The sequence below is a fragment of the Lagopus muta genome, chromosome 6 (genome assembly GCF_023343835.1).
Source record: "Lagopus muta isolate bLagMut1 chromosome 6, bLagMut1 primary, whole genome shotgun sequence".
Taxonomy (NCBI): domain Eukaryota; kingdom Metazoa; phylum Chordata; class Aves; order Galliformes; family Phasianidae; genus Lagopus; species Lagopus muta.
In genome coordinates, this window is record NC_064438.1 from 34477434 (window position 1) to 34494975 (window position 17542).

The window sequence follows — 17542 nt, forward strand, 5'->3', positions numbered from 1 at the left end:
TCTCAGGGAGAAAAACATTTTATGTAAAACTTGTAGTATTTAACACTAGTATATTGCTAATGTTCATCCAGGTATGCTTTTAGGACAGTCTGTTCTTATTTGAAAATTATTTTTAAGATGTGCTATAGTCTATTTATAGTGCTCTACTGGAACTCTGTTACTAGAGCTCAGAAAGTGTGGTGCAACTACACAATGAGAGAGGTTTTTTTGAAAGAGTTTATAGCACTTAAAGTAGCAGAAATCTTTTTAGGCATTTGTTACATGATCACTATCTTGGTGTATTTCATATCAAGTTGTTTTTAAATCCGGGGCATGCTGAACTTAAATAGTCTGCATGTTTTTTGAAAGTATCCCCATGGGAAGTGGCTGCCAGCATTGTGTATTTAAAAAAAAGAAAAAAAAAAAAAAAAAAGGTAAATAATTGCAACCAAATGGTCGGTGCTCTCTGGTGTTGGGCTGTATTTTGGGTAAGGTATCACATGTGCAATGTAATCCAATTAAATACTTTATGCTCAGGCCGAATTGTTTTAAAATCCTATATTTAGCGCTAACGATAATGTTTTTGAGGTTAGAATATGCTTTCCTAAAGCTGTAGGTACTTCTTCACGTGCAAAGTGAGTAGGAAAGAAATGCACTGACCATACTGGTAGGTTGTGCTGTGTAAGCTTTCACTCTGGGAGTTGTTATCCAGGAGATGTTACAGAGCTAAGTCCACTTCCGTTTACTGAAGGTACTAAAATGAGTCAGGCAGTATCTTCAGGCTTCCGTAGGTCTGTCCTTAACAGCAGACACATCCTACGTACTGGCATCTTATGACAATATTTATGCATACAACTCCAAAGCTCTCCGTGCCGTTATTGTCAGTAGGCTGACACAGGAAGCGTCCTTCAGATCAGACACGCTCCGGGCATCGTGCTGGCCGACCTTTCCTCGGGGAACACGAGTTTGTGCGGACAGGTGTTCAGGGCTGCTGTCACGGCTGTGGTGGTTGGCGGAGCGGCAGCATCGCATCCGCCAGTGGCGTACCTGTGGGATAAAGCCTGTGTTGCGCTCTTAGCGCGGAGCGATGGAGAGTTCCTTGTCGAGGTTCCGACCGCCCGGTTCAGGGCACGGTTCTGCCCTGGCGGAGCGATTGTGGCTGCGGCCCGGTGGCCACCAGGGGGCTTCGTCGGCACGGCGATGCGGGCCCGCGCCCCGCCGGGTGGGAGCACCTGCATCGGGGACGGACGAGCCGCCGGCCGCCTCCTGGCCTGCAGGTGTGCTGCCAGACCTGCAGAGAGTAGAGCTTGGTGACCTGCCGTCCCAGTGATACCGAGAGCTGTCTGTTAGCGTTGCCAGGATTTCTTCTTCCTTGTGTCTGTTATTACCAACTTAAAAGAGGCACAATGTTCTTAATCGTCTTTTTTTTTTTTCTTTCCGAGAGCTCTTAGCCTAGAGGTCAGTGTAACTGAGGTTGGAATGTTGTTGTTTCTTCGTTGCTTTTAGGAGGTACTTGTGTAAGGGCATTAATTTCACAGATTGTTTGAGCCCTGTCATCTCTTCCATATGTTTGTGCATTTTAATGGAATATTTAAACTAAAGAAAAATGAGTTTGGAATTTTTGGTAGGGAAATTGAAGGAATTGCAGTGAAGTTACTTTGAATATTAGCTGTGCTTTTTTTTTTTGCCTAACACCCATCAGAAACTGAAAGAATCTGTGGTTATTTCGTTGTGGTTATACGCATTTTGTGGTACATCAGAGCAGTTTCCTTGGTTTTGCAGTACTGTATCACTAGACGTGCTAGCATAACTGAAGGATGTTTGCATTTAGAAAGGTGAAACTAAAACTTCTGTGCAAGTTTCAGAAATGTGGATACTTTTACAGTGTAGCATTAACTCAGTTAAATTAGCTAATGATTCTGCAAAATATTATTTGCCACTTACGCATGGCTTTTCATTTGTTTACTTTGTGAACAGTTTAAGTGTTCTCACATTACACAGTTAGAAATTGCACATCTGGGTTGTACAAATTGCTCTTTGAATCAAAGTCTCCAAGCTTCTCCTGTCAGTACCCGGACTCTGTACTGCAGTTCCTCATCAAGCCACTTAAAATGAAATGATCCAGATAGGTGGATCAGTGAAATTTGTTTAAGTTGCAGCAAATGCATATTAGCCCTATGTCTCTCCTTACTCTCCCTCATCTGCTTCATTTTCTTTCTTCTTTTTCTGTTAGTTCAGTCCTGGGTCCCTTTTGTAAGGTTGCTCCCTTAGTGCTTTTGTGTTTTCTTGAATGACTTTGTCAATAGTCTGATGGGGTAGTCTTGCACTAAGAAACTCCTGTGAGCAGTAGGCATGTCTTCAGTAGGAGCTTTTCCTGCGAAGGAAGGATTATGAATTTATTTTTCCCACAAGCTTGCACTGTTTACTTTGCTGCTAAAATCAAAGCTTTGAACGTGTATTGAATGCTCTTGAGTATTCAGAAATCTGTAGATAAGTCGTTTGAGAGGCCTGAGTTCAGACTTGTACAGTGGTGGTAATTGGAATCTCTGCAGTTTACCTATGTTGTTCCTTGATCTAATTTGTGTAGTTTCTTTCTTTTTTTTTTTTTTTTTTTGGTGATTTTTTTTTGCCAACAGCAGCAATGACAATAATTCCCCTGGAGTACAGGATTCCAGCTGAGGGGTGATGGTCTCTTTTGAATTTAGAAATAAAATTTAGGCCTTGCTTTAATTCTGGGCAATGCAACAGAGATTTTCAAATTACTCTTATTTCTAGGAGAGATTTAGTAAATTTCTGTGTTTAAACCCAGTTTTGAATTCATTTATTGGGCAGCCAGTTTTTCCCTCTGTCCTTCTATAAACTGATTACTTCACTTTCCTATGCGAAGAGGTCTTTGGTGTCTCACTTCCTTAAGGATGATAGCTGGACATCGTAGGAACCAAATGTGAGATGAATGCACTGGGACAGTCCCTTATTGTCCTCCATTTGTGTATCAGGACCAACCACCCTGCATCTAAGACTGTATTCCTTTTGAGTTTGACTGTCATTGCTGGAGGTGTTTCAGGGCATCATCCCTTGCTGCTCATTGTTGGTTGGTTAAGTAATTTCCTGATGTTCTGTCTGAACCATTATTTCCTAATGTTGGCGACTACTTAGAGAATTTTACTGGAGAGTATTGAATTTACCCTTATTTATAAATAAAATTTCAAGTTCAGGTTGTCAGTACTTGGGAGGGTGTGACTATTGGCATGTTAGTAAGAATAACAGGGCACACTGAATGACTGGTGAAACAAGATTCTTAGTGAGATGATAGTGGCAGAGTCTGAATCTAGTTTAGTTTGTTAAAAGGACCTTGATTTGAGGAGAATAGATTTTTTTTTTTTATTTATTTTTTTTTTTTATGCTTGTTAGAGTAAAGAAGATACCTTTTGGTAATAATTGAATGAGCAACTATACTGCTGTAAGCTATGTTTATGTTTGGTTGTTTTGTTTTTTTCATTAAGTGACAGTGTTTGAATTGTTCTGTTACACTTTGGGTCCAATTAGTGATGTGCTGACAGATGTTAGAATTCAGATATCCAAGTATTTTCTGATGCTAAATTTTGGTTCTCAAAGTGTGAAGTGAGGACTGAAGCTATATGAAAGCTTAGTCACCAGTATTCTGAATTCAAACCTATGGCTTCCTTGAGATCATGGTCCTTGATATTTGGAAGTGGTGTGCATGCAAAAGGTAAACGCCTCTGAAACGACTTGCAGGATAATGTTTGTATTGACTTGGTGACCACTGTAGGTGTCACAGTAACTTGGTGCATTCACATACCCTACAAAGCAGGCTAGACTGAGATGGCCCTTTTTTAGAAGTGTGCTTGAGTGGCTCATTTATGAACATTCTCACAAGGCTATGATAATTGAAATCAGTCCTAGAAAAATAGTGGTCCTTAACTGTTGTCTCTAGTCAGTGTTAGAGTGAGCAAAGGACCACGGGAGAGCTTTCCTTACCTGTTGGCATTTCCAGCTGCTTAGTTTGCTGTGGTCATGAGCAGTTCTGGAGAATCTTTCATACAGCATTTATGCTTCAGCCTTGTTAAGTCTGTAAACTGGGAACATTTTTAGGTTCAGAAAATAATTTCAGAAGGTATTCCAGAGCACTCTGTACGCCAGTGATTTTCTTGGCTGTGGACCCACCTGCAACTTCCTGCGCAGCTGCGATTACTAAATAAAGACAAGTGATACTATATTGGTATTTATTAGTTGCTGATAGTATAGTCTCCCATGCTAATGTTTAGACTTTAAGATACGTATATTTGCGAATAAATGGCATCTGTGGCTCTCACTGATCTTTTAGGGTTTGGTACCACAAGTTGAGAATTGCAGTATTGCTCTGCTATTGACGCATTGCTTATCACTTGCTAAACTTTTTTTTAAATAGAAAAGAAGACTTAGTAAAGATGAAGCTTTTTCAACTACCTGTATTATTTCCAAACCAAAATAGAATTACCGAGAATGTAAATGACATAGAGGAAAAACATACTTTTTGGGTGTTATGCTTAGCACGTTTACAGCATGGTGCTGCATCTTCGTCAGAACTTTGCCTTAGTTAACAGTGGCTTGCACCATGACCTAGTTGAAATGCATCGTTTCTTTCCTTTTCTGTGTCTTAATATATGTAACACTGACCTGGCATTTAAAGTCTGGTTTTGTGTGGTTGCAAATTGAAGATCCATGGAAGAGATCAGTTTTTGATAAATGTACTGTAGTTAGTTGCTGCTATAAAATCAACTTTTACCAGGGTTTATTACAGGTGAGAGCATTTTTTATGTAGATTGTACTGTTTTTAGTAAAAGGATTCATATATTTATCTAGGCATTCATTTTATGTATTTTCTACTTAACTGGTTATTTCAAGTTCATCTTCCAAAATTATATTCCAGGTCTTTCAGAGTTGCAAATTCGTCTGCAAGTAATTTGGATTTTTTTTTAATTATTATTACCTACTTTATATATTGTCTGAGGTAATGTATTCACTTAGAGGCTTTTGCAACCTAAATGTTGTTGAAATACCACCTTGCACTTCTGAAATCACAGTTACTTAGGAAGAATTATGTCTTCTGTCTGTTGCAAGTATTAATAGCTGTGTTTAGAGGATTTAAATTAAGGGGAAGATCCAGCTTGGGCTCTGAGTTGTGAATTAAGTTTATAGATTTAAAATGGGGGAAACAATTTTCACACACAGCTTAAGAGTTACACCTTTTCTGATTGCTGCTGCTTCTTTCATAATTTTGAAATTGTTGATAAATCTTACCTTTGTTTTCAGATCCCTTAGGGAAGGACTTACTGAAGGTCGCTGTTTAAATGTGGTGACATCACTGCAGAAAGATCACAGCAGGATAATCATTTTGCTTTGCACCTTGTTTTTCTTACAGTAAGTTCAGGCTTTAGGTCTTTGTAATCTTTTATTTAAGGGGGGCAGGTGGATGAGTAAATACAAGGTGATACACCTTATTTTCTTTGTAATTGTGCCACGAAATCTGAAAGTCTGTAGAGAGATGGTCTTATGACACAATTGTCAGGTCAGAGATTCTTCCTGTAGTGATGTCATACACTTCAGTTCTTCAAAATCCTTCTGTTTACACATAGAAGTGCTCTATTATTTTCAATTCAAAGACAAAATAACTTGCAGAAAACAACCCCTCCTTTGAGTCTGTAACAAAACTTAGTATGGAACTTGGAACGTTTTCAGTTTGTTATACTAGAAATAGGCAGATTCAAATAAGATAATGAAAGTACCTTACTTACTGTGTAAGTTTTAAAACTGCACAGAACTATACTGGACATTTGAAATATTAATGTACTACTAATAAAAATCTTCCATTTAGGCAGCAACGTAATGATGATTGCATATTAAATAAGCTTCCACCATGTTTATTGCTTAATGAAAATAAATTTCATTCTGTGAATTTGCAGTGTACAATCAGTGCAAAATGGAAATGAAAACAAAAACTGTTTTTTAGATATCTTAAGTGATCCAACTCGCGCTGTTTTGAAAGTCTTCTATGTCAAAAATTTTGTGAGAGACTAGTTTCTTTGTTTTTCCTTGTAAGTGTTCCGTTTCACCTTACTCTTAGTACTTAGTCTCTTAAAAATATATTGATTAGATGAAACATTTATTGCTGGAGGAGGAAGAACATTTGCTATGCGGAGGTGCAGGTAATCTGAAAGTATTGATTGAGTCTTGTAATCTAGTTGCAAATTGACAGCGTCTTGCTGATTAAATGAAACAATCTTGCGAAGGAAGATCTCTGTTTAGTTCACATCAAATGTGTATTGTGCTGTGTTAAATAGAAAACATTTTTATAGTGGAAGTGGTAACAAAACTTCTCTTTCTGGTGGTTTAAATGATGCTACAATGGTAAGGTTTGCTTTAGAAAGAAAACACTGGGTTGGTTTATGTGTGCTAGTATGAACTCTGTTTGTGAAGGATTTACTTTCATTAAGTGATTGTGTTTGCAGAGCCATTTTTTTCTAGCTCTGAATTTTGTGTTGAAGAACATAAAAATACAGCAGAAAAAGTAAAAAGCAAAAGAATTCTCTTTCTGAATGTCTTGAGTCATTTTTAAAAAAACAAAACAAAACAAATTCCTAAAAAGCTGCATAAAAGTTTTACTTCTTGCAATTTAAAAGCTAAGTATAAAAATTACTGACTTTATTTCCCTTTCCTTTTTCAATGTAAGTCATAGTTTATCCTTCCTTAAAAAGGTACTTCACTGTTTTTATAACTGAAAGCTTTTTATTAATTTTTTAAAAAATGTATTCTATATTGTGGTCAATGAGCTGTATTATAAAGATGACTATAGATACTGTAGATACTGTGCTTCTGATCAGACCTTCAGATTTCTATTTCTAAGTGGAAGACTCTGATGAAGCATTAATTTTGTATGGCCAGTATGTTAGAGGTTTTGAAACTTCTGTCGTTTACTTTAATGTGATACAAATACTTTTTTAATAAACTTCTTAATGGTTTTAATAATACTTCATATGTTCTAACATTTGTGAATTAGTTTTTGAGGCAGATTTTGGGAGCATATTGTGTGACAGATCTTGGATTCACAGTATACTGAATATCGTGAATTGAAAAAGACCCAGAAGGATCGAGTCAAATTCATGGCTGCATGCAGCCCACCCTCCCCCCCCCCCCCCAGAAAAAAAGAAATCAAAAGCTTACTTATTTCTTCTTTTTCATACCAGAGGGAGTTAGTACAGCAGCATTCTCAACAATTTTTTTGCTAAGAATGACAACATAATAAATAAAACTGAGATACTGAGATGAAGATTTTAGTGCTAGGACTCGTCATATCTATTCTTATATGGTTTATTTATGTATTTAGGTAATTTACAGTGTTTGAAGGAACATACTCTAGAAATACAAAAGCAAATAAGTAATCTGTGTATTCTATATAGTGTCATGTGATTACTTTTATTTTTCCATTCTCTTGATTAGAAAATCCATTATTAACGTTTTTCTACCACAACTAATGTTATGAACGTATTTTCACAAAATGGTTGAAGTTAGCAGGGACCTCTGAGTCCATCTGATTCAGTTGCTGCTCAAGTGGGGCCACGTAGAGGGGGTGGCCCAGGTCTGTGTACAAGTGGCTTTTGAATATACACAAGTGGGGACAGTTCCACAGTCTCTCTGGGCAACCTATTTCAGTGCTGAGTCACTTGCATTTTTTTTTTCTTTAAATAAAAATAAATTTTAAATGTTCGTATGGAATCTGCTGTGTTTCAGTTTGTGTCCGTTGCCTCTTCTCCTCTCATTCACTATTACTGGAAAGAATCTGTCTCTGCCTTCTTTATACGTTCCCTCCAAAACTTATATATATTTATGAGATCCCTCAAGGTTAAACAACTTTAGCCTTTGCTTATGTGAGAGAATGAGAGATGTTTTAATCCCCCAGTGAGTGTGGTTGCCTTTCACTCGGTGTTCTACAGTGTGTCTGCATCTTACTGTATGGTATATTGTATTGTACTGCAAGTGTGGCCTCACCAGTGCTGAAATAGATGGGAAAGACGAACTCTTTTGATATGCTTGTGATCTCCTCCTAATGCAGCCTAAAATACCGTTAGCTTTCTTTGCTGCAAGACCACAGTATGACTTATAACTTGCTGCCCACCAGGATCCTCAGGTCTGCATTTGTGAAGCTACTTTCCATACGGGTGGCTTCAAGCATATATTTATATATGCAATTGTTTTTCTCTAAATGCTGGAATTTGCACTTCTCCTTGTTGAACTGCACGGGGTTCCTGTCAGCCTTTTTCTCCAAAAGGTCCCTTTGTAAGATAATGTAAACTTGTGATGAATCAGCCTTTCCTCCCAGTTTTGTATGGTCTGCAAACTTGCTGAGAGTACTCTGTGCCCCATCGTTGAAATCATTACGGAAGATGTAGAACTGTACTAGGCACAGTATTAACTCCTGGGGTGTTCTTCCAGTTTGTGGCTCCAACTAGGCTTCATGTTCATGATGACAACCTGCTGAGTCTGGCCATTCAGTCTTCTTTTGTTTGTTCTGTTTTCTGCATAGTGCAGTTGTTTCTAAAATAATAAATATCTCTCAATTTGAAGTATGTACATAAGAAACATCTTCTGATTAATAACTGATAGTGTTATTCATTATACAAGATGGATCCTTGTAATAATTCTGTGGAACTTTGTGTTTATTGAGTTTCTATTTGAAGTTATTCTGTGGTGTTTTGTTTTTTTAATTTCCAGGAGACAGAAGGATATACATTATGTTTTTTAAAACCTCAGAATTAAGTCTTATCTTTGTGTCAATGTCTGTATACCAGTGTTCACATTTTTTTTCAGTAGAATTTAGAAGTTTCTCCTTAAAGGCAGTTTACTGTTAGCATGCAGATAGTTTACTTTTGCAGATAGGTGGTAACTGAGATGCATTGTCAACTTCTCAATTTTACAGCTTCAGAAAGTGTCTTTACTGAAAACTAAAACTCAGATTCACAAATGTACACAATGTTAATATTATTCATGCAAGTAAGCCTGCCATTTAGAGAAAATGCGAGCATAAATGAAAGTATATGTGTGTGAATATTTCTCTGGATTTGTTACTGTAATGTATTTGTCCATAGTGGGAGCCAGCCACCATAAGACTTGACTTGTGCCTTATCTCAAGTAATAAGAAAAATTCTGATAAAGCAGAAAATGCTGCTTTGTACCTGTAAGTTGTGCAAGAAAGCACTCACTTGTTTTTTTCAGCTGTATTCTGGTCGCCTATTCAAATAGATGATGAACTGTTACTGAACTGTGTCTAAAACCTGTTCATTTTTAAATCTTTGATATAAATGAGATTAATAAGAATAAATTAGGAGCTCAAGATCTCATTTAAAGTAGTTGTGAAGCATTCATGTACAGAGAAAATAATTTCAGGGTAAACAAGCAATATTGCTTTTAAAATCTCTTTTCCCTTGAGAATTATAGAAATCTCTAATTTTTTTCCTTTTTTTTTTTTTTTTTTTCCTTTAGGAAGATGATTCTTCTTCATTCTGAGTTTCTGAGCTCTCAAAGACAAGCTGAAGCAAGAGCAGTTGAAAGCCGTTTGTGTAACCGTGGATATACAATTTAAACTTGTAGGAACATTTCCAGAATGAAAACCACATATAGTTACCTTACTAATTGCCAAATGATGAGTGGAAAGTTATGATGGCAAAAAACAAAGAGCCACGTCCCCCGTCTTATGCTGTTAGTGTTGTTGGACTGTCTGGAACTGAAAAGGATAAAGGTAATTGTGGAGTTGGGAAGTCGTGTTTGTGCAATAGATTCGTTCGTTCAAAAGCAGATGAATATTATCCTGAGCATACCTCTGTGCTTAGCACAATTGACTTTGGAGGAAGAGTTGTTAACAATGATCACTTTTTGTACTGGGGTGACGTAACGCAAAGTGGGGAGGATGGAATTGACTGCAGAATTCATGTAATTGAACAGACTGAGTTCATTGACGATCAGACTTTCTTGCCTCATCGGAGTACGAACTTACAACCATACATAAAACGTGCAGCTGCCTCCAAACTGCAGTCAGCAGAAAAATTAATGTACATTTGCACAGATCAGCTGGGCTTGGAGCAAGACTTTGAGCAAAAACAGATGCCTGAAGGGAAATTGAGCATTGATGGATTTTTACTGTGCATTGATGTCAGCCAAGGATGTAATAGGAAGTTTGATGATCAACTTAAATTTGTGAATAATCTCTATATTCAGTTATCAAAATCTAAGAAACCCATAATAATAGCAGCAACAAAATGTGATGAATGTGTGGATCATTATCTACGAGAGGTTCAGGCATTTGCTTCTAACAAGAAGAACCTCGTGGTAGTGGAAACATCAGCAAGATTCAATGTCAATGTTGAAACCTGTTTTACTGCCCTGGTACAAATGATGGATAAAACTCGTGGTAAACCTAAAATAATCCCCTACTTGGATGCCTACAAAACTCAAAGACAGCTAGTTGTTACAGCAACAGACAAGTTTGAAAAACTTGTCCAAACTGTGAGAGACTATCATGCTACTTGGAAGACAGTTAGTAATAAACTGAAAAACCACCCTGATTATGAAGAGTACATAAATTTGGAAGGAACAAAAAAGGCCAAAAATACATTTTCAAAACACATAGAGCAGCTTAAACAGGAACATATTAGAAAAAGAAAAGAAGAATACATTAATGCATTGCCGAGAGCTCTTAATACTCTTCTGTCGAATCTAGATGAGATTGAACATTTGAGCTGGTCAGAAGCATTGAAATTAATGGAGAAAAGGCCTGACTTCCATTCCTGTTTTGTAGTGCTTGAAAAAACACCCTGGGATGAAACTGACCATATAGATAAAGTGAATGACAGAAGGATTCCATTTGACCTTCTCACTACACTAGAGGCAGAAAAAGTTTATCAAAATCATGTGCAGCATCTTATATCTGAAAAGAGGAGGATTGAAATGAAGGAGAAATTCAAAAAAACTCTTGAGAAAATCCAGTTCATTTCACCCGGACAGCCATGGGAAGAAGTTATATGTTTTGTTATGGAGGATGAGGCGTTCAAATACATCACTGATGCAGATAGTAAGGAAGTGTATGGTAGGCATCAGAGGGAGATTGTTGAAAAAGCCAAAGAGGAGTTTCAGGAAATGCTTTTTGAACATTCAGAGCTATTTTATGACCTGGATCTTAATGCAACACCAAGTTCCGATAAGATGAGTGAAATTCATGCAGTTTTGAGCGAAGAGCCTAGATACAAAGCTTTGCAGAAACTTGCACCTGATAGAGAATCTCTTCTTCTCAAACACATAGGATTTGTTTATCATCCAACTAAAGAAACTTGTCTCAGTGGCCAAAATTGCATGGACATTAAAGTAGAACAGTTACTTGCCAACAGTCTCCTGCAATTAGACCATGGTCGTTCAAATTTATACCACGATAGTGCCAACATAGATAAAGTTAATCTTTTCATTTTGGGCAAAGATGGCCTTGCACAAGAGTTAGCAAATGAAATTCGGACACAGTCCACTGATGATGAATATGCATTAGATGGAAAAATATATGAGCTAGATCTTAGGCCAGTTGATGCGAAATCCCCATATCTATTGACTCAGTTGTCAACCTGGGCATCTACCTTCAAACCACATGGTTGTTTTTGTGTGTTTAACTCTATTGAATCACTGAATTTTATTGGGGATTGCATTGCAAAAATAAGAGCTGAAGCATCTCAGATAAGGAGAGACAAATATATGGCCAATCTTCCATTTACATTAATACTGGCTAATCAGAGGGACAGTGTTAGTAAGAACCTGCCTATTCTGAGACATCAGGGACAGCAGTTGGCCAACAAATTACAATGTCCTTTTGTAGATGTGCCTGCTGGTACATATCCACGGAAGTTTAATGAGACCCAAATAAAACAAGCTCTAAGGGGAGTACTGGAAGCAGTTAAACACCACTTTGATGTTGTGAGTCCTGTTCCCACCATTAAAGATCTGTCAGAAGCTGACCTAAGAATTGTCATGTGTGCTATGTGTGGTGATCCATTCAGTGTAGATCTCATTCTTTCACCTTTCCTTGACTCTCACTCCTGTAGTGCTGCTCAGGCTGGCCAAAGCAATTCTGTGATGCTTGATAAAATTATAGGTGAAAAGAGGCGTAGGATACAAATAACTATATTATCATACCATTCTTCAATTGGTGTAAGGAAAGATGAACTTGTTCATGGATATATACTGGTTTACTCTGCAAAGCGGAAGGCATCTATGGGGATGCTTCGGGCATTTCTTTCTGAAGTTCAGGATACGATTCCTGTCCAATTGGTGGCTGTTACGGATAGCCAGGCAGACTTTTTTGAGAATGAAGCAATCAAGGAGCTCATGACTGAAGGAGAACACATAGCAACAGAGATTACTGCAAAGTTTACAGCTTTGTATTCATTATCTCAATATCATCGTCAAACAGAGGTCTTCACGTTATTCTTCAGTGATGTATTAGAGAAGAAAAACATGATTGAAAGTTCCTATATGTCAGACAGCACAAGGGAAACAACGCATACAAGTGAAGATGTTTTTTCAAGGTCTCCTAGAGGAGGTTCCCTTGACTATAATTATCCAGATTCAGAGGATGATGCTGAGGGACCGCCCCCATACAGTCCAATTGGTGATGATGTAAGGTTACTCCCGACCCCTAGTGACCGTTCAAAGTACCGATTGGACTTGGAAGGAAATGAGTATCCTGTCCACAGTACACCTCTCAACTGTCACGACCATGAACGCAACCATAAAGTGCCTCCTCCAGTAAAACCGAAACCCCTTGTTCCACGAACAAATGTGAAAAAACTGGATCCTAACCTTCTGAAAACAATAGAGGCAGGTATTGGTAAAAACCCAAGGAAACAACCTTCTCGAGTGCCTGTAGCACCCCCGGAAGATGTAGACCAATCTGACAATTATGCTGAACCTATTGACACTATTTTCAAACATAAAGGCTTTGCAGATGATATCTACGCAGTTCCAGATGATAGTCAGAATCGTATTATTAAAGTTCGAAACTCAATGCCTATAAATGCCCAGGGTGATGAAGAGAATGGATTTTCTGACAGAATGTCTAAAAGTCATGGGGAAAGAAGACCTTCAAAGTACAAATACAAGTCTAAGACACTGTTCAGCAAAGCTAAGTCTTACTATAGGAGAACGCATTCAGATGCGAGTGATGATGAAGCTTTTACCACCTCTAAAGCTAAAAGAAAAGGCAGGCATCGTGGTAGTGAAGAAGACCCACTTCTTTCACCTGTTGAAACGTGGAAGGGTGGCATAGATAACCCTGCTATTACATCAGATCAAGAATTGGATGATAAAAAAATAAAAAAGAAAACTCAAAAAGTGAAAGAAGATAAGAAGGTAAGTCATTTATTTGTGATGTGAGCCACATGTATACATTATTGGCTTTTTTATGTATCTAGTGTATTATAAGGAGGGGGAAATCAAAATATGCAAGAGTATTCATTTGAAAAATATGCTGTAAAAATTTTTAACTAGTATTGTTTCATTTTGTCCAACATTTTTCCAGCAGACTTGAGGAATGAGATGGGTTGTCTGCCTAATCGGTTGTTTGACAAGTTTTAGTTCTTTTCATATCTGTATGTACCTGTGCAGTTTCACTTCCTTCTATACACGTAAATGGAGGCAGAATTTAGTCTACAAATCCTTCCTTGTTAATCACAATATCTGCTTAAAACAAAACAAAACAAAAACAAACAAAAAAACCCAACAAAACCTACTTTATGAATGCAGGGGTAGAACTGGTTCTTTCAGTTCTTGCAGTTCTGGCTGTTGGAATGAAGTTAAGGACTGGTGAATGAAAGGAGTGGTTTCTTTTTCACTCTCAGTTGCTTGCTGGGAATGTGGAACTCTTATTAAAAGCACGAAAAAGGAACTTTTTATAGTGGTTTTACTGATCACTGAGGTTTCCTAGTGTATACAAACAAGTAATCAACCTGTGTAATTTTCTATTAAAATAAAGGGAACAAAATGCCCACCTAGTGTAAGCTTCTAAATAATTGATATTCTCCTTGAAAAATGCCTATTCTGTTTTGAACTTTGTTGTTTACTTTTTGTTTTACTTTTTTTTTTAAAGTTTATTTTCAGGTTGTGTTGTGATTATAGGTACTGTATTTATACTCGTTATAGGTTAGATTATAATTTTAGGTAAGCAGTTATGGCCTTGCAAGTAGTTTCTGTTTAACATTACGTATCAGTTAAATATATTCGTTCTTGTCACAGAATAAGTTGTTCCTAATACTGTCTTTGATAGGAACATTTTAAATATTAACATTTAAAAAATGTTCCTATTAGCTTATATCTGACTACTGGAATAGCATACAGAAAAAGAAGTTTAGTTTGAATAGGATGTGGAGTTAAATTTTGCTGATCATGTAAGTTCTGAATTTGCTCTTAGTATGCAGCTGTGATTTGAATTACATGACTGATTTAAAGGGTACTGTATTTTCTTAAGGCTTCCTAATGAGCATAAATATTGTTATCTTGTGATTACAAACTCATGTGGTTAAAAATACTTTGAAGATACCTTTTTTTAGGGGGAAACAAAATTAAAAAGAAACACAACAGTTATACACTTCTGATTGAAGTTATCTTACTCCATAGGAATTGAAATACAGCGTTCATACTCCTGTCTCAGCTGTGTTGAGAGAAAGTTCTTTCAAGGTGGATATTTATCTTGAAGCTGTGTAGACTGGATGTCATACAATCTTCTCTTCCTCTCATTGTGTCAGCAGCTCCCCTGCTGTCTTTACCAAGGCCTCTGCTGTTGTTTTAGCCTGTTCAGGAGCACCTGTAGTCAGAAGTTTCAGATTGTTGTAACTTTCTTTGCAGTGGATAAGGCTACTACAAGAGTAGTTTCAAGTTTTCTGTAGCCTACCTCTTGCTTTTTTTCTGAAATTGAAATTTATGGTCCAGGGCTGTTGCTCCCATGTTTAATAGCAGAAATAGAAATAGTTGGAATGATGGAGAAAGCAAATTTATCTTGCAATGTAAGTTGCTCATAAATATTCAGAAAGTCTAAGAATGTTGAATGCCTAGTTCTTTTAATAAGTAGTGGTGGTTTTTTTTTTTTGTATGTTGTGTTGATTTGCATTATGTTGAAAAGTAGTTCCACTTCATGTGGGTAAGTCATTTCAGTTTGTAAGTGATATACTCCTATGTTTTTCTTTGTGAGTAGTTTCTTCCCCCCCCCCCTTTTTTTTTTTTTCTGCAAGAGGTACACAGTTTTATTTATTTTGCAGCTTATGGTGTTTTTTGTGTGTTGTATTACATGAACAGCCAGCAGTACTGGAAGAATTATTCAGATAATATTTTCCTTTCCTTCTTGTGCTTTGTAGATCATAAAAGGGTTATTAATGTCAACTCTTTACAGATTACTTGCTTTTTTTGAAAAAAATTGGCCTCATGAATGTGAAAAAGATGTTTTACAGTTTTGTTCTACTTCCTGAATATTTCTGAAATCTCTTACTGATACTTCTTCTGCGCTGTTCAGCTGTATGTAATGGTAACATAAGTTAAAGTGTAGCTATTTTTGCTATAACTGTAGTTAGACTAAAATATAAATATTTGTTAAACAAAATGAATTTGTTTCAATTCAGAACAAAAACCCAACCTGTTAAGTCTAAGGTCCTCATTGTCAAAGATTACATCTGCAGGGATAGGAAGGAGGAAAGGAGTTTTGGCAAACAATAGGGAAAACAACGATGTTTTTCCAGCCTTAGTTCTATTCTGAAACCTTCTACCACAGAACAGCCCGAGTTGGTGAGGGGATGCAGTGATTATGAAACCAAGTATCGACTCTGCTTAGGACCATCCAAAATCCAAGCGCTATGTTTGAAAGTGTTGTCCAAATGCTCCTTGAACTCTGGCGGCTTTGGGCTGTGTCCACTTGCCCTGGGGGTGCTGTTCCATCCCTGGCTGCCTTCTGGTGCAGAGCCTTTTCCTAACACTCACTTTGACCCTCTTCTGATGGAGCACCACGCTGTTCCCTCAGGCCCTGTCACTGTCACAGAGAGCAGAGCTCAGTGCAGCCCCTCTACTTCCTCTGAGGAGCTGTAGGCCACCATGAAGCCTCCTTTCAGCATCCTCTACTCTGCACTGAACAAACCAAGGGACCTCAGCTGCTTCTCATCGGTTTTGCCGTTTAGACCCTTGATCATCTTTGTAGCCCTCCCTTAGGCTTTCTAATAGTTTTATGTCCTTCTTATGTTGTGGCACCTACAAGCTGTGAGGTAAGGGCTCACAGTGTGGAGCAGTGTGGGGCAATCCCTCACCTGGTGGCAGCGCTGGGTCTGGTACATCGCAGGGTATGGTTGGCCCTTTGCACTGCCACAGCACACTGATGGTTTGGATTGAGTTACTGTCAGTCAGTCCCCAGACCTTTTCCGCAGGGCTGCCTATCATCCCCAGTCTGTACAACTAGTCCCAGTCTGACTTATACAGCCAGGGTTGCTGTGTCCCAAGTGCAGAATCTGGCACTTGTTGCATTTGTACCAAACTTAAAACATTTATTCTGAACTTGAGATGTTATCAAGGACAGAAATAAATATTTGATATTGCTATACTTATTGCTGTTTGGAAACATAAATTAGAATGTTTTACTTTGGAAAGTATAATGATGACAAATCTGTGGCAAGCAGATAATGTTACTTGCAATATCCTCTAACACTGCTTGCTACCAAAGGAAATTAAAGATTTTAAGACAGAGACCAGTAAAGCTGAGTGTACTTTAGTCTGAATTTTTTGTCCATTGATGCTGCACCTAATGCTGTTAAGCGTTTGTGTTCTCAGTCTCATTTCTGTATGCCAGTAGTCAGAACTCAAGGAACTGAGCTTTGTTTTCAGTTACTGTGGAAATAATCCGTCTGAAGACTTTCTTTCCCCTCATTGTCACTTTTCTCTAGAACTCCAGAACTTTTGTTATCATTCCGCTGGTAAAGAACCCTTCTGCAATTTCTAGTTTTCACCTTTTCTTGTGGTAACCTTTCTGATTTATTTTTATTTTTATTTTTTTTTTTCCTTTTCTGATCTGCTGCCTCCAAACCAAGTAAGCAAGAGGTGGCTGCTTCTTACTTCTTGACCTGAGTTTTAGAAGATGAAGTTTTGGTAATTCCTATGAGCTTATGTTTTTGAATAAGGATGACTCAAACTATGTTCAGTATTGCAACACAGCTTTTGTATTTTTTGAGTTGCACCCACTTTTTTTGTTGCAGTTACTGTTACTTTAGTACCTGTAGGCCCATTCTTGTCCTTGGTAATTTCCAACTACTGTATTCCTATATATAGTACAGATAGTAGTTTTCCAGTGCATGATTTTTCTATTAGACTATGATCTTCATCTTACTTAATATTGTTCTGTTTCCGTTATTGTATTTGTCACACTAATTTCATATCACTATTGAATGCCTTACTAGAGTCCAGGTTGGTAAAACTACCCGATAACTGTGTTTTCTTTGCCTCAAGA

The 17542-nt window shown here is 37.5% G+C and overlaps 1 protein-coding gene across 2 annotated transcripts in view; it reads left to right on the plus strand.

Moving 5' to 3' along the window:
- Positions 1 to 17542, plus strand: part of ARHGAP5 (Rho GTPase activating protein 5) — a 50313-nt gene that overhangs the window by 1662 nt on the left and 31109 nt on the right. The window contains exons 2-3 of one of the 2 annotated variants that reach the window (XM_048947864.1): positions 5293 to 5400; positions 9517 to 13419. In XM_048947864.1, coding sequence (XP_048803821.1) covers positions 9691 to 13419 — 3729 coding nt within the window. In that variant the 5' untranslated portion in view covers positions 5293 to 5400; positions 9517 to 9690. The remainder of the gene's footprint in view (positions 1 to 5292; positions 5401 to 9516; positions 13420 to 17542) is intronic. The other variant, XM_048947863.1, reaches the window with a different exon arrangement.